The sequence below is a fragment of the Mustelus asterias genome, chromosome 3 (genome assembly GCF_964213995.1).
Source record: "Mustelus asterias chromosome 3, sMusAst1.hap1.1, whole genome shotgun sequence".
Lineage (NCBI taxonomy): Eukaryota > Metazoa > Chordata > Chondrichthyes > Carcharhiniformes > Triakidae > Mustelus > Mustelus asterias.
Genome location: NC_135803.1, coordinates 134,454,321 through 134,477,855, shown reverse-complemented (window position 1 = coordinate 134,477,855; position 23,535 = coordinate 134,454,321). Strand labels below are relative to the sequence as shown.

The 23,535-nt window shown below is 42.2% G+C and overlaps 1 protein-coding gene across 1 annotated transcript in view; it reads right to left on the bottom strand.

Moving 5' to 3' along the window:
• nup210 (nucleoporin 210) overlaps positions 1 to 23,535 on the bottom strand; it is a 136,637-nt gene that overhangs the window by 64,921 nt on the left and 48,181 nt on the right. The window contains exons 8-13 of the mRNA XM_078209673.1: positions 21,499 to 21,567; positions 17,977 to 18,083; positions 15,140 to 15,280; positions 11,549 to 11,686; positions 9,226 to 9,381; positions 6,302 to 6,500 (exon numbers count right to left, since the gene is read on the bottom strand). Coding sequence (XP_078065799.1) covers positions 6,302 to 6,500; positions 9,226 to 9,381; positions 11,549 to 11,686; positions 15,140 to 15,280; positions 17,977 to 18,083; positions 21,499 to 21,567 — 810 coding nt within the window. The remainder of the gene's footprint in view (positions 1 to 6,301; positions 6,501 to 9,225; positions 9,382 to 11,548; positions 11,687 to 15,139; positions 15,281 to 17,976; positions 18,084 to 21,498; positions 21,568 to 23,535) is intronic.

The following is a 23,535-nucleotide window of genomic DNA, read 5'->3' as shown; positions in this document are numbered from 1 at the left end:
TTCAGACTGTGGGAGGAAACAGGAGCACCCGGAGGAAACGCATACAGACACGGGAAAAATGTGCAGACTCCTCACAGATCGCGACCCAAGCCGGGGATCGAATCCGGGTCCCTGGCACTGTGAGGCAACAGTGTTAACCACTGTGCCACCCTGAATACAAAAAGTTCCTCAAGTTATCAAGCCTCTCCTCTCCAGAGTATGCATGAGTCACTTCATCATAGACTATATCAGCATAATTGAAATGGTAGAATACTTTAATGGGAGTGTTTCTATCCTGCCATAAATTTCCTACAAAGCAAAAAAAATTTAACAAGCATGTACATTTATCCTGATTGAAAACTGGCCAAAATGGTCATATTGTATTAATCAATCTTAATTAAGCAGGCAAGCAAGAGTAAAACTGAAATGAGCTCCAGGATTCAATCTACTGGATGTTAATAGCAGAGGTCATCAACACATTCATAGTAGATTTCACATCGGGAATGATGCGACCATAAACTTAGTTATAAACTTTACGATGTATTGTTCCCAGTACAAAATGTGCTGTCCAACCTCACTCCACCCATTTCTCTCCTCTATGCTGATGCCATTAAGCTCCTGGGCAGGATATTAATCTACAGACATGGGTACCACCCCTTTACCTGAACAAAAATTCATTTGTCCAGGTTGACAATGTGTCTGTTTGATACTCTCAACTGTACGGTTGGTTAGGGAGAAAGAAAGGGCGGTGAACCCAATGCTGACGGTGGCACAGTGGTTAGCACTGCTGCCTCACAGCACCATGGACCTGGGTTCAATTCTGGCCTCTGGTGACTGTGTGGAGTTTGCACGTTCTCCCCATGTCTGCATGAGTTTCCTCTGGGTGCTCCGGTTTCCTCCCACAGTCCAAAGATGTTAGGTGCATTGGCCATGCTAAATTGCCCCTTCGTGTCGGGGGACTAGCTTGGGTAAATGCATGAGGTTAAGGGGACAGGGCCTGGGTGGGATTGTTGTCAGTGCAGGCTTGAAGGGCTGAATGGCTTCCTTCTGCACTGTAGGGATTCTATGATTGACTGCACCCAAAGTCCATACACATTAATGACCATCAGAATTGTGGCTAACCACCCCCCTCCCAAACCAGGACTGCCGAGGTCAACAGTTACTTCGTGCTGGTTGCAATCAGTCAGTCAGTAGTGACTAGAAAATGAAGCAGGAACCTTTCTGGTATGCAAGATTCAGCTGTGTGCTCGCTAAACTTCCAGTTCCGCCAAAATGGCTTCAATTGAAGACACCTGTCACTTTGTTGGCATCAATAAGAAGTCATTTGTTTTGTCATCAAGAAAAGGATGGCGATAGAAATTACACCAAAAAACAAACCTGCAATACAAGTTTAAGCACCCCATCGCATGGTGGGTTACACAGTAGAAATAGAAAAGACCCAGACAAGAGCCACAAGAATGGTTCCTTGATAACGAACCTCAGTCACTCAGAAAGACTCAAGGTCCTGGGTCTGTTTACTTCAGAGTAAATACAAAGAAATGGAGAAAATCACACCCTCTTTTTCTTAGCTGGTTTCAGAAAGCCATAGTCGGCTCACGCCCCACAATTACCCAACCTTACATTTACCAGTTCAGGGCAGACCAGCCAGATTTGACTTGGTGACGGCCTGATAAATGTCTATAAAAATAATTTGAAGGGCTGTCGAGCATTCCTATCGACAGACTGTTTTCAGTTTGCAAATTGGGAGGACTGGAGACACAAAACTAAACAATATGAAGAGGATTGGATTGGGTGTTAAGTCACTCTGCTCTGTCAATGAGCAGTGAACCTCAGGACTACACTGCCAGCTGGCATGGTGAGTGCTGGCTTTACCTTCAAGAGGGAGTTGGTCTGGTTCTCAAATGGGACAAAGCTCGTCATCAATAATGCTAGATCACAGGACGACCTGTTCTTGTTTTGATTACCTGAAGGAGTTGAAAGGAATTCTCCCCACCTACTGGGCGGCATGGTTGCACAGTGGTTAGCACTGCTGCCTGACAGCACCAGGGACCCGGGTTCAATTCCCAGCTTGGGTCACTGTCTGTGTGGAGTTTGCACATTCTCCCCGTGTCTGCGTGGGTTTTCTCCGGGTGCTCTGGTTTCCTCCCACAGTCCAAAGATGTGCGGGTCAGGTTGATTGGCCATGCTAAAATGCCACTTAGTGTCAGGGGGGCTAGCAGGTTACATACGTGGGGCTATGGGGATAGGGGCTGGGTGGGATTGTGGTCGGTGCAGACTCGATGGGCCTGTACTGTAGGGTTTCTATTATACCAGCCCTGAATTTTCTACCTTTTCAAGTTGATTATGTGTCTGCAAGACAATGGTGGGAAATATTTAGTCATGATGCTCCATTCATTGGGGTGGCTTATTAGTAAGGAGTCTAACAATACCAGGTTAAAGTCCAACAGGTTTGTGGCATTTGCTACCAAATAAACCTGTTGGACTTTAACCTGGTGTTGTTAGACTCCTTACTGTGTTTACCCCAGTCCAACGCCGGCATCTCCACATCGTGGCTTATTAGACCAGCATTTTTTTTCATGACTTGCCATTTCATCTTTGCAAGTCAATTCAGTGGCAAATAAAGAGAAATTTAAAATTAGAAATCCCTAATTCTGCTTTGTTAACAGTAAATCTTCCACAGCAGTGATACTGTTCCTTCCTACCAGTTAACCACTATACTGACAAATTAATCACAGCAAATTTCCACTGCAAACATTTCTATCGCTCTCCATTTGCACAAAAATGCAATTTCTTATATACAGGAGATCGACTGGAGATTCAAATCAGATTTGTGGATCAATTATACCCACGTAGGTTTCTTTCTGAATATTTTGAAAGGCGAGCACTTCAGATATTTAAAGATACAAGGAATAAATGAAATGACAAGGAATTAATTAAACTGAAATATGTTGCCCTCGAGGTGTGGCAGCATGTGACAAATACTAAAATTCACTATCAGTTTACAATACTGTGAGGAAGAAAATAATGATGTGGAGATGCCAGCGTTGGACTGGGGTAAACACAGTAAGAAGTTTAACAACACCAGGTTAAAGTCCAACAGATATATTTGGTAGCAAAAGCCACACAAGCTTTCGGAGCTCCGAAAGCTTGTGTGGCTTTTGCTACCAAATATACCTGTTGGACTTTAACCTGGTGTTGTTAAACTTCTTACAGGAAGAAAATACCCAGACCAAAGTAACTTGAGCTTTCCCAGTCCATTTGTGTGTATTTTGACTTAACATGAGAACAGCAATACTTTTCCCACTCCTTCCTTTTTAATTTTGCTCCACTCTCAGAATTCCCTATCCCAATGCTCGGTGCTCCTCAACCTTCCTGTTGCCCCAGGCTTGACTGCCACTTAGATAAGCCCATGGCTCCTCTCGAGTTCATCAAGGCACTGGGTGCTGGCTTATGAGTAGCAACACCATTTGCCCCACCACCTCAACAACCGCTTCGCCCAGTGCACCCACTTGAGGACTAATCTTGCCAATCTCCTTTCCTATTGCTAACTATATATACTCTGCCAATGCACCCGCTCTCACCGCCCCTCTGTGCATCTCTGTCCAGAATATCTATCAACCTGTGAAGGCTCTCGCATCAATATCATGACCTTGATGGAAACCCAGCTATGGGGTGATGACACCTCTCCCCCAGTGAAACCTGCTCACATGTCTATATCTTCCATCAATTGACCAGGCATGGTGGCAGTGTGGCACTCATCACCAGCTCACACACTGGCCTGACCTCTACTCCCTTAGCACTTTATCTTGTTCCAACCCTCTCTCATTCACCGTTAATGTTCTCAATCGCCCTACAAAGGAGGATAAAAGCTTCCCTGAGGTGATTTTCTCCCTCAACCTCTGAACTCAATATTTTCATATCCTCCGTCATTTTAACCTCCATCTCAACTCATTGTGCTCTCACCAGAATTCACTGCCCTCTTCTCCCCAAATCTTTCCCTCCATGAAAACGCCCTTATCGATATTCACAGTCACCCTCTTGACTATCATACATGGTCTGCTCATCCCTTAGTATCAATCACAGAGAAGGCCACATCTCAGATCACTCCCATGCATCATTTTCCACCCTCATTCCCCCTCCACACCCTAACCTTACCTCTGTACCTGCCCCTGAAAAGATTTATTCCCCCATTCACTCACACCTACACTTTCAGCTGCCTTCGCCTTTTGATCCTCTGTTCGCCATAATATTCCTGCAGCTATTGATTTGCTCATCTGAATCCTCGTTTCCACCTTTGATGCCCTAGTCCCCAATAAAACCTCTACTCATTCTCATCCTGCCCAGTCCGGCCCTCATCTCTACTCCCTCAGGACAAGGCGTGCAAGCTCATCCTGTTCATGAGATTCACCTCTTGCTCCCCTTGACCTTATCCCCATTAAACTACTGAATAGCCAGCTTTCCTTCCTGGTCATCCTGTTGACCACTATTGCAAATGGTTTCCCATCAGGAGTTTTCCCACTCTCCTTTAAATCCTCCATCACCCCTCTCCTCAAAAATAAATCATTGACCCCAACCATCCTTGCAAATTATGGTGACATCTCCAACCTTCCATTCCATTCCAAAGTCTTTGAATGTGTTTTGCCTCCAAAATCCATGCCCACCTTTCCCAGAATCTATGCAATCGTGTTTCTGCCTCATCACAGTACTGAAACAATTCTTATCAAAGTCATAAATTACACCCTGTGTTACTGTCACAAAGATAAATATTTCCTCCTCATTCACTGCAGCCTTTAACATGGTTGATCACATTCCCCTCTCCCCACACCTCTGCACTGTCTTCCAGTTTGTCGGCACTGCTCTCATCTGGTTCGATTCTCATCTACCATAGCCAAAAATCACTTATAATGGCTTCACTTCCAGTTCCTTCACTGTTACTCCTGACATCCCTCAAGGATCTAAACTTTGGCTCCCTATTTCTACATTCTGCGCCTTATCGACGTTGTTCAAAAGCAGTGTTAATTTTCACATGAATGCTAATGACACCCTGCTCTACCTCACCACCACCTCGCTCAACTCCTCTACTGTGCGAGGTTATCGGACTGCTTATCTGGCATCCAGCACATGATGGGCAGAAATGCCCTCCAAACAAACAGTGGGAAGATGGAAGCCTCAGTTTTCAGTCCCTGCTCCAAACTCTGTTCCCTTACTACTGATTCCACCCCTATCCCAAGCAAGAGTCTGAGGCTAAGCCAGTCTCTTCACAACTTTAATGTCACAACTGACCCATATATGAGCTTCCAGCCTCACATTCGTGCAATCACTAAGACTGCCTATTTCCATCTTTGTAAGTCTCAGCTTCCCTGTTGCTGAAACGCTCATTCATGCCTTTGCTGCTACCTCTACACTCAACTATTCCAAAGTACTCCTGATAGTCTCCCAAGTTCTACTCTCTGTAAATTTGAGATTATCGAATACTCTGCTTCCCAGATATTAATTCCACTGAAGTCCTGTTCATCTATCACCCTTGAGCTCGCTGATCCACATTAGTCTCCAGTCAAGCAAAGTCTTGATTTTAAAATCCTCATCCTCATTTTGAAATTCCTTCATGGCCTCACCCATGCTCCCCTATCTCTAACTTTCTCCAGAGCCACAACCCACAGAGATACCTGCAGTCATCTCATTCTGGCCTTTTAAGCACCTCTGACTTCAATCGCTCCATCACTGGTGGCCATATCTTCAATTGCCTGGATGTTAAACTGTGGAATTTCCTCCTTGTAGCTTTCTGTCTCACTACCATTGCGTCCTCCTTTAACATTCTCCTTAAAACCAGTCTTATGAACCAGGTTTTTGGCCATCAGCCCTAATATCCCCTTGCATTGCTGGGTGTCGTATTGTATAAGTTCATAAGATATGGGAGCAGAATTAGGCCATTCGGCCCATCGGGTCTGCTCTGCCATTTAATCATGGCTGATATGCTCCTCATCCCCATTTTCCTGCCTTCTCCCCATAACCCTTTAACCCATTACCAATTAAAAATCTGTCTAACTTCTCCTTAAATTTACTCACTGTGCCAGCATCCACTGCACTTTGGGGTATTTTGTTTTATAATGCACCTTTGATGCCTTGGGATGCTTTATTACATTAAAGGTGCTATATAAAAGCAAGATGTTAGATGCTTCCCAGCCCAATCGTTTGGCTCCAGTGAAGATGCATGCTATTTACATGCTCAAACAAGAAATCACACAAACAGGAATTATTGGTTGTTTCATCTCTTTCTGCTTTTAGTCAGATTATAAACGCGGTTAGGTGTATTCCACATTACCTTCTATAGTTTTGAAAACACCACGGTTTTCAATCTCCACCACAAGATCAAAATGCGAGCAATCCGTTAACATAACTTTTTCTTTTGTTTCCGCGTCCATGAGGCCATAGATTTTGAGCGGCAAATCCAGTGTTTGTCCAACTCGAGCTTCTACCTGGCAAGGTGTAAACTCCATTTGGATTGGCTCTATTACATAAACCTTCACGTGAGAAAAAAAATATTGAAACAGTATTATAAGTTATCAAAACATCACAACTACACACTAGCCAACTTACTAGCCATTGTTACACTGAAGACATAGGGTTTGACAGCGGAAGATTAGTTATTGATTTTAAGTGTGCTAACTGGGCAACTGGCAGAAGCTGTCCTTTCTGAACAGCACCCTGGAAGTTTGTCCAACCACCAAGCAAGTGGACAAGCTTCTGTTTCAACACGTCATCCTAAGAATGGCACATCTAGTGTAGCATTCCCCCAGTGTTACAATCAAGTATTTACAAGACTTTGTTCTCGAGTCTGAAGTGGGTCCTGGACCCAATTCCTTCTGACCCAGGAGACAATATGACCAATGATGTAGAACAAAGAAAATTACAGCACAGGAACAGGCCCTTCGGCCCTCCAAGCCTGTAGCGACATATGAAATGAAAGTTTTTCTGATATATTGGCAAAACAACATTGCGATCAGCTATCGACACTTCAGCACAAAGCAGTACTCAGTTTCAATTTTATTGTAATTTCTGGTGCCACTATCACTCCTTGATAAAAATAATAAAACAAAAAAAGATATGGAGAAGTCGGACACCCAATTTAAAATAAGGGCCAAAGAACGTGAAAACCTTAATAATATGCTTAATTTTTCCATGTTTGGATTGTTGTAAATCAATGTTTTCAATCTGGTGTCATGATGAAATCGTATACCTTGTTCACTTAAAGGCAAGCTTGTTTTTTTGGAAAAGGAACCAAACAATTTAATTTATCGGATTGATATTTTGATAAACAATGTCTTGTTAATCAAATCTTCCTGGATACATATAAAGAATACACTGAGAGCCACATACACTGCTGGCTAACTTTGCAATGTTTATTACATGGAGAGAAACTTGGATAAGAGAGTTTTGCTTGAAAAAATAATTATCTGGCGATGAAACATTTGAGGTAAAGTTTTAGGCTCTCTTTAAAAGGGTCTGCACAAACCTGGGAAAAATATTAGGACGCATAGCATTTCATAGGACTGTACACATCTTGATCTGAACGCCTACTTTTAAAAAAAATTCATTTGTGGGACATGGGCGCCACTGGCTGGCCAGCATTTATTGCCCATCAGTTGCCCTTGGAGAGCAATGGAGAATCAGCCACATTGCTGTGGATCTGGAGTCACATATAGGCCAGAGCAGGTAAGGATGGCAGATTTCCTTCCCTAAAGGACATTAATGAACCAGATGGGTTTTTGTGATAATCGACAATGGTTTCATGGTCATCAGTAGATTCTTAATTCCAGATTTTTTAAAATTGAATTCAAATTCTACCATCTGCCGTAGCGGGATTCAAACCCGGGTCCCCAGAACATTAGCTGAGTTTCTGGATTAATAGGCCAACGATAATACCACCAGGCCATCGTCTCCCCCATTACTCTACAGTAGGCATTAAATTGAAGGTATAATGATGGTCATAACTATTAATGACCCAATCCTGTCACCTGTTTATTATATTTCAACTTATTCAGACTGATAGTGTGTGCTAGAATTTACTGTAAATTACGAGTAAAAACAGCACATGTCCCCCTAAAACAGTTCTGGGAAGTGAGAGGACTGCATCTTTTTGATCAAAGTGGAGAAACTTTGCTGAGCCATAGGGCGGGATTTTCTGGCTGCACTTGTCCTGAAACCGGAAAATCCCGCCCGAGGTCGAAGCACCTTTCCATGGTCCAGCCCTCGCCCGCTCTGACTCCCGTGGCAGGCAGAACGGGAAAATTCACCCCATAGAGTCTGAACCAAGAGTCAGTATAATTAATTTGACACCATGTAAGGCACAGCAAATACAACTGAGAGAAGGAAACAAAGCTGGGAGACATACATTTATATTTTTGGTTAAGATTTCAAACAATAATTAAAATCTGAGGGAATGAGATTTCACACTTCGAAAAATATTGTCAGTACCAGAGGGGTAGTTTGAGTGCAATTATCACATCTTTAAGAATTACACTTGAATCTAACTTATCCCATCAAGCTTGGTGGTATCTATCATGCAAGTGTCACAACTCAACATCCTTCCAGATGTTTCAATGCCGAATCTCTCGGTAAGATATTGTTAAACTATAGCTACTGGAGGAGCAAAGCAATTTGGACAGCAACTTTCTGCTTTTCATGCTGAACTGTACATTCTATCAGGAGATGTCATAGAGGTTTACAGCATGGAAATAAGCCCTTCGGCCCAACTTGCCCATGCTGCTTTTTTTAAAAAAATCACTAAGCTGGTCCCAATTGCCCGTGTTTGGCCCATATCATTCTATACCCATCTTAGCCATGTAACTGTCTAAATGCTTTTTAAAAGACAAAATTGTACCCGCCTCGACTACTTCCTCTGGCAGCTTGTTCCAGACACACACCACCCTCTGTGTGAAATAATTGCCCCTCTAGACCCTTTTGTATCTCTCCCCTCTCACCTTAAACCTATGCCCTCTAGTTTTAGACTCCCTACCTTTGGGAAAAGATGTTGACTATCTAGCTGATCTATGTCCCTCATTATTTTATATGTTATTGCCTAATTTGCACTTCAATAACATTAAACTCTCACTTGGTTTTACTGCAAAATCAGGGCCAATTTCATAAAATGTGAGTGCACACTTTTATTCCAAATGTATACATTTCACCTTTGTATTTCCCAAAAAATTCATTAAGTCAAGATAACAATTTGAAAAATCATTTTACCATCATTTGTCCATAGTGTAATGGATTCTGAACATCATGTGCTTGTATTACGCTTAATCCTATATCGCTCGCTGTTGTCATAATCCCTTTAACTGTCACTGTTGCCACAGCCTGGTTGGATGATGACCAGGTAAAATTTCCACTCCCACCTTCTGCCTGAGTAATAAGTAAACGTATTAAAGGAAAAAATAGTAAATGTTAGTCATTTAAAAATACTGTAAATGTGATCACATTCAACAAAATCATATTCTAACGCATTTGGAAATGTGGATTCAATATTCTGGAGAATTACCGGGATATTGTATCATACAACTTGGCAAAACAAACTATTATGCCCCTATCGCCTTGGCCCAAACATGGACAGAATTGCTGAATCCCAGTGGTGGCGTAAAGGTGACTTCCCTTCACAACAAGATAGCAATCAGCCAACTGTGGCACCAAAGCGTTCTGTAAAATTGAAGTCAGTGGGGATTGGGGTGAAACTCCCCAGTATTGGGAGTCATACCCAACAGAAAGACAAATGGTTTAGATGTTGGAGGCTAGTCATCACTTTAGAATTCATTAGAGCAGAGTCCAACCTATCTTCAGCTGCTTCAGTAACTTCTCTCCATCGTAGTGTCAGAAATGAGGTTGTTCGTCCATAATTGCAGCGTTCATCGCCATTCAGAATGGCGCAGCTCACACCTGCATGCAGGTTTGGCTGATGAATGGCAAGTAGGATTTGCATCTCAAGTCCCAGACCAACTCCAAGGTGAGAGCATCTCAAGGGCTCCTTGAAGGTGATCATCAAGAAATGGTTGGTTTCAGATAAAGCTCGGCACAACATCGTGGGCCGAAGGGCCTGTTCTGTGCTGTACTGATCTATGTTCTAAATGTGGCATTTCCACCATAGACTGGGGACAAGACAAACTATTCAGGAAGCAAACTCAAGCAGCGATGTTGTTAGGCAGCCATGGATGAAAGGCAAGCTAAAAAGAGCAGCACTCTCAGCAAATCAGCCAATTCATCTTTGACCACACATTGGAGTCAAACAGGAATATAGGAGGGTGTTGCTACAGCTTTGTATTTAGCAGTTTGCAAGTTAGGCATTTTGTTTCCTCCACACCTTTCTGCCTCCTCCAGACGTTCAATGGCATTGTCATCCAAGTCGTCAACAACATCCTAGTGTCACCACTGACCAGAAACTCAACTAGACCAGTCACATCATGCAATGGCTTCTACAGCAGGTAAGAGTCCAAACAAGGGCATAAATATGAATACAAGCTTCTGCACTGAAATATATACAGTAAGAAGTTTAACAACACCAGGTTAAAGTCCAACAGGTTTATTTGTCCAACAGGACTTTAACCTGGTGTTGTTAAACTTCTTACTGTGTTTACCCCAGTCCAACGCCGGCATCTCCACATCCTGAAATATATAAGCAATGGATTAAAGAGCAGCTTTGCACGAAGATAATTTTCACCATTTATTAACAAGTTAACTGCCAGCTAACACTGCTTTTCAATATACAGACTATAGTCTTCACAAAACCAGTGAGTAAATTTTATGCCCTCATTCTCTGAATGTCGCCACCCATCTGCACTGTGCTATTCAACCTATTTTAAATCATAAGGTGAGATGCCAGTGTTGGACTGGGATGGGCACAGTAAAAAGTCTCACAACACCAGGTTAAAGTCCAACAGGTTTATTTGAAATCACGAGTTTTCGGAGCGCTGCTCCTTCGTCAGGTGAGTGGACATCTGGTCAGGTGTCCACTCACCTGATGAAGGAGCAACGCTCCGAAAGCTTGTGATTTCAAATAAACCTGCTGGTTTTATGAGACTTCTTACTGTTTTAAATCATTCATTGGAGATATTATTAATAATTGGTACAACAGTGAAAAGTTGAAAAGAAACAGGGACAAAGTAGAAGGAGAATCATCATCACTGGTTTCCATTAGTTATTGAGCATGGCTGCTTCTTGCATGTAGGCTCATTTGTTTGGCGTTCTAACATGACTGTGGTGCAAGTCTGCAGACCTCCATGGCTTTCCAAAGTAAGGTCCAAGGAAGAATTGTCTGGTTTTTCATGACAGTTGGTCTTTCTAGCTTGCCATTTATTCTTTGCTGCTTGAAGGACAACACTACCATTCGAGATTGCCCCCAAATAGTTTTTCCTTGTTCTATTTCTCTGTGTGTGGTGGGCATGATACATTTCCTTTAACGTGATAAAGGAAATAAACTAATGCTGATATCTACCTGCAGCATGGGGCTTGTCATTGCGAGAAACTTTATGCATGTAATGAATATCAAAAATATACATTATGTTAACAGAATGAAATGCACCTTTATTGCATACTGATAAGTTCCAGCCACCTGCTGCCAAGGAAACGTCAAAATACTTGGTGTAAGAACTATTGGATTGTAAATTTCTACTTCCTGTTGATTTCGCACAGGGACCGACAGGGAATGCACAACTCCATTCTGAAAGTCAAACAAACAAAAAATTGCAAACGTATTAGTACAATTATGAACTATACTCCAAGAACCATAATAAAGACTTTCTCCAGGAACCTAGGCAAAGAGAAGGTGATGCACATTTTAAACACTTAAACCACTTGAGTTAATAAAACCAAAAACTTCAGAGTTTGCTATTTGCAGTTTACCACAACAGCATATAGCCATGTTTTCATTCATCGAATTTGGTAACTTATAGAAAAGCTACCAAATACAGGAAGAGGCAGTGGCGCAAGTCATATTGTCACTGGACTAGTAATCTAGAGAACCAGAGTAATGCCAGGGGGACCAGGGTTCAAACCCCACCGCGGCAGATAGACGGCAGGGGTTCAAGGTGGCGGTTTAACACCACATTCTCAAGGGTAATTAGGGATGGGCAATAAATGCTGACCTAGACACATTCATGAAATGAATTTTAAAAAGCCTCACTACAGCCACAGCACTAATTCTAAACTTGGTGGATTCATTCCTTACAACAACTCTTGGAATTTCAGTCTTCAGTCAGTTTTCTTTTTAAAAACAAAATATTTCCAATTTCTCACCCATTGACTTGGATATGTGGGTAAATTTAACAACAATGCGCTCCTTCACATATATAAAATGTTCAAAGAAATAACTTAACCTGCTTTTTAAAAAAAAATATATTTTATAGATGTATTTAATAGGACTGTGTGGAATCAAAAATGTCATATAACAATGCGAACAATGGTCAAAGCAAGATGTGAAATGAACTGGTTAGTATGAAACAGGGTAAATTTCCTAATAATTTCACTTTGCTGCTACAATAAAGGGAAGTTCAATCAATATATTTGCACGCAGGCATGTGCAAGTATGAAGAACTTCTCTCTTTCTAATTCAAATCAACTTTGATACAAATCAGCATTCCATCATGTAATCAGAGGACACGGAAACTAGAAACATGATCTAATAGTCATACTAAGACAGACAGAGCATATAGTGTGCCTTTCAAAATTCCCATAAAAAGCAATGATATAATGGCCACATATCTGCTGTAGTGATGTTGGTTGAGGGATACAGATTGACAAGGACACCATGCAGAACGCACTGCTTTTCTTTGAGTAATGAAGTGGGCAGCTTTTATATCGTGCCTTTCACCACTTCAGGACATCACAAATTTCTTTACATACAATGTGCAGTTCTAGTATTTTACTCCACGATGTCATTGCACACAACAGAGTAGACAGCAGCCAGGAGCACATCATATCATCAGAACTGTGTTTTAGGCGGCACCCTTTAATTCCTAACTAAAGTGGATTGGCCAGAGTGCCTGTCACTCAGAGTGGGAGTCAGTTTTCTGGGCCGGGGCCGTAGTCAGATTTGGGCCTCGGGCAGTCAGCTTGGTCAACAGTCAGATGGGGCAGGGGAGCTCAGAGAAAGAAGCGGAAATAGGGATGAAGAGTGGGAATGATTGGGGAGGTCGAGGAAGAGGAGGAATGGGGGGGGGGGCAATGGAAGCAAGGAGGAGGAGCAGGGAGATGGAGGGGGAGGAGCAGGAGAATGGAGGTGAGGGGAATGTGGAAAATGGGGGTGAGGTGGTGTTGTGGGGGGCAATGGTGGGGGGGGGGGGAAGAGGAGGAGTGGGCATGATGGGAAGGAGCGGGAGGGAGAGGCGCGGGAGAGGGAGGCGTGGGAGGTTGATGGGATGGAGCAGGAGACGATTGGGGTGAGGGGGAGGAGTGGGGACGATGGGGTGAGGGGGAGAATGATGGAGTGAGGGGGTGGAGCACGGGGGGATGGAAGTGAGGGGAGGATTGAGGATGGGGGTGAGAGGAGGATGGCATACATGTGATGATGCTGGCAGGCTGGTGCAGTGAAGTGATGTTACTGGATTTCTGCGCCAACACAGATCAGTGTGCACGTGCAGACTGGCATCAGCAGCATTGCTGCGATACCATCTTGCATTGACAACAGACAGTGCTAACTAAATTACTAGATTGTCTGTTTCCTTCCCTGTTGATATGGGGGAGGGGTGCGGGGTGGGGGGCAGAGAACAGGAGTAATTAGGTCTCAGCTTAACCTTTAACCCAAAAAATGGCACCTCCAACAATTTGGAACTCTCTCAGTACCACACCGAAATACCAGTCTAAATGATGTACTCCTCACCTTGAGTGGGACTTCAACGCTGTAATAGAACCAACATTGAGCCAAGGCTGACAACCACAAGAGAGGGATAAATTGCTCGCAAACCCATAAAATAATTCTTCAATAAACAACATTATTTTTTTAATTCACAATATAGAATCCTATAACGTATAAAACAATGCCATATTCTGAACTTGAGCGAAACATAGGATTTGAAAGTTTTTTTTCCTCAGAATGGATCAGGTCATTATTAAGAAGTTTATTACTCCTCATTAGTATGACAAATGTCATATTTTCTGATGCATATATCTCTCGCATTCAATTTCACCACACATTGCATTCTGCACATTCACTCTATATAGGTGCACAAAATTCTGAGTTCTAAATTGGATAATGGGTTAGGTGTTTTTGCTTAGAAACACTGAATAGTTTTGTTTCAATATATATTAAATACTATTCCTGTAAATTAGATACAATTTTGTTCAGAAACAAAGGGTGCAAAACAGAATTCAAGTTTGAAACTTCAGTTAAGACCAGTTTAATATGGAGTCATAGAATCACTACAACAGTTCAGAAGGAGGCCATTCGACCCATTGATTCTTCACCAACTCGCCAACAGAGGATCCCACCCAGGCCCACCACCACCACCCCTCCCCATTTCCTTAATCTCACATACTTACCCCACTAATGCCCTTAACCTACACATCTTGAGACACTAAGGGTCAATTTAGCATGGCCAAATAACCTAACCCACACATCTTTGGAATGTGAGAGGAAACCGGAGCACCCGGAGGAAACCCATGCAGACACGGGGAGAACATGCAGACTTCACACAGTCACTCAAGTCTGGAGTCGAACCTGTGTCCCTGGCGCTGTGAAGCAGCAGTGCTAACCACTGTGCCACTCTCAAAAATATGCACGGGCTCAGCCTGGATTTGAACCCGATATCTCTCGCATACTCAATTCAATAAAATTCTCGGCACTCATACCCCCAGACTAACGAGCCAACTAAGATAATGTATGCAACCTAAGTTAAGGTCTCAACTTTCCAATTATTAAACCCACTCCAAAGCAAAATCAATGTCTGCTGCCCAATCTTATTAAAGAAGTTACTTTCAAGTGCTGTCTGGTGGATCTAGAGAGTCAGAAAATGAGAAAGGATGCAGATGTTTCACCTATTCATTGAAGGGAAAACCTTCGAACTTTAACCAGCCAAGGTTCAGTATTTTGTGCACCATTGGTTTCAACATGTTTCGTCATTGCTAAATGAAGGTCTGGCATTAAATGGGAAGGGATTACAAGACAAAAACAACTGACCTGAGAAACTACATTGGTTAATGACGCATCAATTATTGTTTGACCTTTCTTCAGAGCTTTGACACGATGGTACGATCCATTCACAGAGGTCTCCAATATTTCAAAATACTCCTTTGGAATTTCAGTATTGATTCGGATATCCTAGGTTGCCATAAAGAAATGGTTTTGTACAAAATATTAAGTGCAAACACAAATAATTGTATTTCAACATAAAAATACCACATCAAAATAACTATAACCTGCGTTAGCAGATAAAAAACATGATTTCAAAAAGAAGGCCTCAACTGTCATAGAATCAAAGAACAAAGAACAAAACAGCACAGGAACAGGCCCTTTGGCCCTACAAGCCTGCGCCGCTCCCTGGTCCAAACTAGACCATTCTTTTGTATCCCTCCATTCCCACTCCGTTCATATGGCTATCTAGATAAGTCTTAAACGTTCCCAGTGTGTCCGCCTCCACCACCTTGCCTGGCAGCGCATTCCAGGCCCCCACCACCCTCTGTGTAAAATATGTCCGTCTGATATCTGTGTTAAACCTCCCCCCCTTCACCTTGAACCGATGACCCCTCGTGAACGTCACCACCGACCTGGGGAAAAGCTTCCCACCGTTCACCCTATCTATACCTTTCATAATTTTGTACACCTCTATTAAGTCTCCCCTCATCCTCCGTCTTTCCAGGGAGAACAACCCCAGTTTACCCAATCTCTCCTCATAACTAAGCCCCTCCATACCAGGTAACATCCTGGTAAACCTCCTCTGTACTCTCTCCAAAGCCTCCACGTCCTTCTGGTAGTGTGGCGACCAGAACTGGACGCAGTATTCCAGATGCGGCCGAACCAACGTTCTATACATCTGCAACATCAGACCCCAACTTTTATACTCTATGCCCCGTCCTATAAAGGCAAGCATGCCATATGCCTTCTTCACCACCTTCTCCACCTGTGACGTCACTTTCAAGGATCTGTGGACTTGCACACCCAGGTCCCTCTGCGTATCTACACCCTTTATGGTTCTGCCATTTATCATATAGCTCCTCCCTACATTATTTCTACCAAAATGCATCACTTCGCATTTATCAGGATTGAACTCCATCTGCCATTTCTTTGCCCAAATTTCCAGCCTATCTATATCCTTCTGTAGCTTCTGACAATGCTCCTCACTATCTGCAAGTCCTGCCAATTTTGTGTCGTCCGCAAACTTACTGATCACCCCAGTTACACCTTCTTCCAGATCATTTATATAAATCACAAACAGCAGAGGTCCCAATACAGTGCAGGAGGTGGTCATTCAGCCCATCGAGTCTGCACCGACAACAGTCCCACCCCAGGACCCGTAACCCATGAATTTACCCTTCCAGTCCCCCTGGCACTTAGGGTCAACTTATCATGGCCAATCCACCTAACCTGCACATCTTTGGACTGTGGGAGGAAACCGGAGCACCCGGAGGAAATCCACGCAGACAAAGGGAGAATGTGCAAACTCCACACAGACAGTGACCCTAGATCTATTGTATTTCTTTAGTGACTCCACCAAGACAATATTCCTAACAAAGTTAATTCTCATTACTTGAATAATAAATATTGAACAGAAAAAAAACAAGATTCCAAATAAATGGCTATTCTATCAATGGAAACCTAAGGAAACCTGGTCTTCAGATTGTTCAAATGAAAATATATGTCTCTCTTAAAAGCAAGGCGCAACATTCTTCTGGGAGGATGCACATTGTTTAGGAGGGAGTGTGAAAATACTGTGCTGCCACTTTCCCAATGTCCAACAGGTCACAATGCTTAGAATGACAGCGCTTCAAAAGCAACTCCTTTAAAAAATAAAATTTGGTAAAGAGATTATTTAGTCAAAACTAACTTAGTTTTAAAGCTTATTTCAGAATATAGAAAAATAGTTTGTATTGGGCCAGCAGGCCAACATTAGTTGAACCAATGGCCTGAATGACACTTGCAGCTGTTAACATACAATTCAATCAGCAACTGGATGTGAAGAGATGCCCCATGAATTGAAAATCCAAACCTGGGAGGACAATTTCAAGCCAGCTTCCTGAAAATGGCATCTTGCCCTTAACTCCTTGTTCATTTCGTGAAATTGCTGCATTTATAAATTAACTACCCATTTAAAGTTCAGTCTAGTAATGAATAGTGCAAGTACCCTTTTATTACATGATAGCCTTAATGACCACCAATTAAACACTCTGGCTCTGAAATTAAGTAAAGGAATAGAGCCTCATCCTTTTAGAATTTAATGACTTAAATTTAAATTTACAAAATATTCTTAATTTGCCTCTATCTCAATCGAATGTATCTTTCCCTCTATTACTCTCCATTCCTGACTCGACATTGAATCTACCCATTGTAATTCAATGTTCTGCCAGCTCTTCCTTGCTTTATTTCTCAATCTTTATATTTCACCGGCCAAGTTCCCAGATGCCCCATTCTCTTTGCTGCGCCATTACCAGCTCACAATTCCAGGACAAAAGGTTTGAGCTGAAGAGTGCAGGGGGGACAGCTACTCTAACCAGGCCTGCTGCAAGATGCCCTGACTGCGACAAACTCTGACCCCGTACAGTCCATAAAAACCTACACATACTTCTGAGAATGTATACTTTGAATTGTCAGTTTACCAATTTCCAAGAGGGCTGCGAAGAGTAAATTAGTTGCTACTTCACTCTGGAATGTCATCAGTCACAAAGAATAGTGGAAAAATGTGTAGCAATTTACACAAGTGTTTTGGTCTGAAGATCACTACAGTCAACATCAAACAATTGTTGACAAATTTGATAGCACAGGTTTTTCAGTGATCTAAGGATGCATAATTTGTTACTTACGTCAGAGAGATAAAGCTTATTACTTTCTTTGTCATACACTTCGATAGTTAGTCCATAGACTTTGCCAGTTTCCAAAGTCCATCTGTCTCCAGGGTGAACTGTAAAACCTATGCAGAGATACATTTAAAAAAGTATAAAGATCCTTTGCCTTCAACATCATAATTTTCTCACCTCCCTGTCTAAATGAATTGCCTTTTGTACAAAGGGAAGTTGACAAGATACTTTTCCCTTAAAGTTTTGCACCTTTAAACATCAACATGGGATGCTATCATAAGCTTGAGTCAAATTCCTTTGACTGAGCCACAGGAGATCAAGATGAAAATAGCACTCAAGCCAAAAAGGCGTGAATCTGAGAGGTGCGTGTGCGTCAGTATGTATCTTTGTCTTCCTCACTGAAGGATGAACTTAAATGAAGCATTGTTATTTCCCTTCGTTGTGCGACATGGAATAATAGGCATAGTGTTGGGAATCTGAAACAAAAACAAAGCACTGGAAGAATTCAGCAGGTCTGACAGCATCTATGGAGGAAGAAAACTACAATTCAAATTATTCTTCCATTTGACGCCTATTGGCCATGTCCCACGAACGTATTAAAAAAATGTACAAAATTGTGTCAGGGCTTGACAGGGTAGATGCTTCCCCTGGTTGGGGGTGGAGGGTCTAGAGCCAGGGGGCACGGTCTTAAGGTAAGAGGTAGACAATTTAGGACTGAGATGAGGAGGAATTTCTTCAGTCAGAGGGTGATGAATCTTTGAAATCCTCTATCCCAGAGACTGTTGAGGTTCAGTCAGTCATTATGTTCAAAGCACAGGGCGATGGATTTCTGGATAACAATGACATCAAGAGGTATGGGACAGCGCTGCCATTTAACTAGATCATGGCTGATGTTCTACTTCATGTCATGAGGTAGAACGCCAGCCATGATCTAGTTAAATGGCAGACCAGGCGCGAGGAACTGAATGGCCTACTCCTGCTCCTATGAAACAGGGTTAATGTTTTGAATCGAATACGACACTTCTTCAGAACTGAAGAGAGGTAGAAATGAGGGCGCTGCTGTCTGGATGGCTGCTCAGCATTGCAGGAAGCCTTTACAAATGGAGAACATTGATATCATGCCCAATTAAGTTCCCAGATTGGATCACGGAAGATTTCCCCCACAAACCACCAGAATACTGTGTTACCAGAGAGCTATTTTGTTGCCAATATTTAGTGCTGATATCCCTGAAACGAAATCTATCTGTGATAAGTGAATGATTGCACAGTACCAGTATATTAACTTGAGAATTTAACTCCTATAAAATAATTTTCTAAATGAGAGTAACATTTATTTACTGAAATTAGTCCTGGTTATGTTGGTGGAAATGCCAGGTTATTAGGGCAGACACTTGTGTTACCACGATGCAGCCTTACTTACCCAGTAAGTATTTTTTTACGATGGTGCCGGAGCAAGGTGACTTCTTGCAAGCTGTGCCCAGCATATCTTCTAATTCTATCTTTTATTCTCATTCTATGCTTCTAAAACTTCATTCTAACTCTTTTAAACTATGACTATAACACTAACGCACTCTCTCGTTTCCTTCTCTATGAATGGTATGCTTTGTCTGTATAGCGCGCAAGAAATAATGCTTTTCACTGTATGTTAATACATGTGACAATAATAAATCAAATCAAATCAGTAGACGGGGGTGGGGTGGGAGTGTCTTCTCAGTCACAACTGAAATAGGATTCAGGTAACTTTCTCGAGACGGATGTTGTACACACAATTCTCAGAATTAAGAAATGGATAGAACATAAATAGAATCTTCCATCTTCTAAAGGGTTGATCAATTGTCCTCAACAACCTATTGACTCTTGACAACTGCATGCAAAAACCTCAGCAACTATTTGTTCCAGAAGGTAGCCATGAAATCTTTGGATAGACCCATCTATCAATGACGTGCATTATTTTATGCTGGAGCATCCAGTCGCGGACACATTTCTGGTCCATTTCCAAAGCAGCTTGAAGCAAGCAGTCCAAGTACATAAAAATATTATACTATGCAGAAAGAAAAATCTATTAGCTGAATGGCAAAAGCTATTTAAACAATCAAATGGCCAAATAAACACATTTATGTTTGGTTTTTCTTGTTGAGTGGCTACTTGAACCAAATTGCTATGAATTGGAGAATACAAACAAGATTATGATTCCACAGTCAGGCCTTATGTGGCTTTCCTGGTTGCTGGGATAATGTAAAGGAACAGGCTATCTGGACGATGAACTATTCATTTATATGCTACCTTATTCTTCAATTTATTTAAAAGCTACTAATTCAATGTTAGCATAAAGGATGGCTTTACCAAATTACTTTTCAGCCCTTCCAGGCTGTGACTTGAAAGGATAAAAACAATTAATGTATGAACTCCAAAGATGTGCGAGTTAGGTTGATTGGCCGTGCTAAGTTGCCATTAGTGTCAGGGACACTAGCTAGGGAAATACATGGGGTTATGGTGATGGGGTCTGGTTGGGATTGTGGTCGGTGTAGACTCAAAGGGCCTAATGGCTTCCTTCTGCACTGTTGAGATTCTGTGATACTGAACTGTGGTAGATTGGAATATTCGGAAAGCAAGGAAGAAGCTCTTCAGCTCTCCAATGAAACGAAAGTGATACTGATGTTGATAATTTGTCTCAATATTGGGTGGCACAATGGCGCAGTGGTTAGCACAGCGGCCTCACAGCGCCAGGGACCCGGGTTCGATTCATGGCTTGGGTCATTGTCTGTGCAGAGTCTGCATGTTCTCTCTGTGTCCGCATGGGTTTCCTCCGGGCGCTCCGGTTTCCTCCCACGGTACGAAAGACATGCTGGTTAGGTGAATTGGCCATGCTAAATTCTCCCTCAGTGTACCCGAACAGGCGCCAGAGTGTGGCGACTAGGGGATTTTCACAGTAACTACATTGCAGTGTTAACGTAAGCCTACCTGTGATGAATAAATAAACCTTTCTATTTTCTTTTCTATCTGTAGCATCACTTGGCCAAACGGAAATGGGCAGAAAAATCAAGTTCACTATTAGTTATAGACCAGTTATAGTTTTAAGAGGTCTATAAAATAATGAGGGGCACAGATCAGCGAGATAGTCAATATCTTTTCCCAAAGGTAGGGGAGTCTAAAACTAGAGGGCATAGGTTTAAGGTAAGAGGCGAGGGATACAAAAGTGTCCAGAGGGGCAATTTTTTCACACAGAGGATGGCGAGTGTCTGGAACAAGCTGCCAGAAGCAGTAGTAGAGGCGGGTACAATTTTGTCTTTTAAAAAGCATTTAGACAGTTACATGGGTAAGATGGGTATCGAGGGATATGGGCCAAATGTGGGCAATTGGGATTAGCTTAGGGGTTTAAAAAAAAGGAGGCAGCATGGACAAGTTAGGCCCAAAGGCCTGTTTCCATGCTGTAAACCTCTATGACTCTAGTTTATCCGATTGCAAGTATAAAATGAAGACCATTTACTGCAGTTTCTCCCGCCACCCCCCCACAGTTTAAATACTAACCTAGGTAACGTGGCTCAACGACATAAATTGTGCAGTTTGGTAACCGGGAGACTCCTTGCATTCGAATACCTAAAGCCATTTGTTAAGGTCATGCAAGATTTTCTCAAATAAAAGTGAAGATTTCTCCGGATTTCAAAACACTCAGAGGTAATTCATATCGTACAATATCCATAAAGCCAAGGGTTAATTTCTTATAGAACTATTTTGCTGACCAGTTCCAAAGCTCAATCCAAATTTTTAGTACCGTTTGATTACTGTTTATGTTTCATGTAAACATATCAATGCTGTTTCCGGTTCACATGCTTGCAGTTAAGACATCCAAACGTCATTCTACAATCCAGGAAATTACGAAATTCGGAAATGACTTGGTTGCAAGCAACCTCGACTAGACAGGCTACAGTGTGATAAACAATTTCAAAATCTGCAGATGACACAAAACTTCAAAGTACTGTGAACCGTGAGAATGTTAGCGATAAACTTCGAAAGGACACAGAAAGGCTGGTGAAAAGGCTGGATAAGTGGCAGATAAAATTTAATGCAGAGAAGTTTGAAGTTATTCATTTTGGTAGGAATAACAAAGGAGGCAATATAAAATAGAAGATACAGTTCCAAAGCATGAGCAGAGGGATCTGGGTGCGTGTGTGCACAAATCAGTGAAGATGATTGAGAGTGAACTTGTTAATAAAGCATGTGGATCCTGGGCTCTTTACTTAGGGGCATAAGAGTACAAAAGAAAGAAAGTTACGATGAAACTGTATACAACACTGGTTTGGTTTCAATGTGTACATCCCATTTTGGGCATCACACTTTAGGGAGGATGTGCAAGCAATAGAGAGGTTGCAGAAAAGATTCATGAGAATAGTTCCAGGGATGAGGAAGATTGGAGAAACTGGGACTGTTCTTGGAGAACAGGGGATTCAGAAGAGATTCGACCGACGTGTTGAAAATCACTAGGGGTGGGATAGGGTAGAGAAGGAGAAACTGTTCTCATTGGTCTATAAAATAATGAGGGGCATAGATAAGATAGATAGTCAACATATTTTCCCAAAGGTAGGGGAGTCTAAAACTAGAGGGCATAGGCTTAAAGTGAAGTTTCGCAGTAACTTCATTGCAGTGTTAATGTAAACCTACTTGTGACACCAGTGAATAAACTTAAAAAGGGGAGAGATACAAAAGGGGGGCATTAAATAACAGTCCATTTTGCTGTTATTCCTGCCAAAATGGATGACCTCACATTTGCCATTTTTTCTGGAACAAGCTGCCAGAGGTAATAGTAGAGACGGTACAATTTTGTCTTTTAAAAAGCATTTAGATAGTTACATGGGTAAGATGGGTATAGAGGAATTGGGCCAAACACGGGCAATTGGGACTAGCTTGGTGGTAAAAACTGGGTGGCATGGACAAGTTGGGCCGAAGGGTCTGTTTTCATGCTGTAAACCTCTATAATGGAAAGGTGGAGAGCCAGAGGGCACTGACTAAACATGTGTGGCAAAAGAAGCAAATCTAACACAAGGACCATGTTATACAGCAAGTGGGAGTCCACTGCCCAAGTGGAGGCAGATTCAATACTGGCTTTCAAAATAGAATTGAATAATTACCCAAAGTGGAAAAACGTGCAGACCTATGAGGAGAGAGAGAGTCGGGCAGTGGGACTAACTGATTTGCTCTTGCAGAGAGCTGGCGGGGGCACAATGGGCTGAATGGCTTTCTTCTGTGCTTGACCATTCTAAGATACAAACTTGCTGAAAAAACAAAAACGTATTGAAGCACAAGTCGCTGTTAGAGTTTAAGTTGCAAATCCAAGGCTATTTTCAAACTCCGTTGGGGTTCCAATTACTAATGCTGCCTCATGGTCTATCAAAAAAAATAGGTGCAGATGCAATCCTGGACCTTAATAGCCCCAATAAATAGATGGTCTGGATTTTGTGGTCAGTGGTGAAGCAATGATCTTGATTGCTGACCAGGAAAAATAAGGACGTAAGAACTAGGAGCAGGAGTAGGCCATCTGGCCCCTCAAGCCTGCTCCATCATTCAATA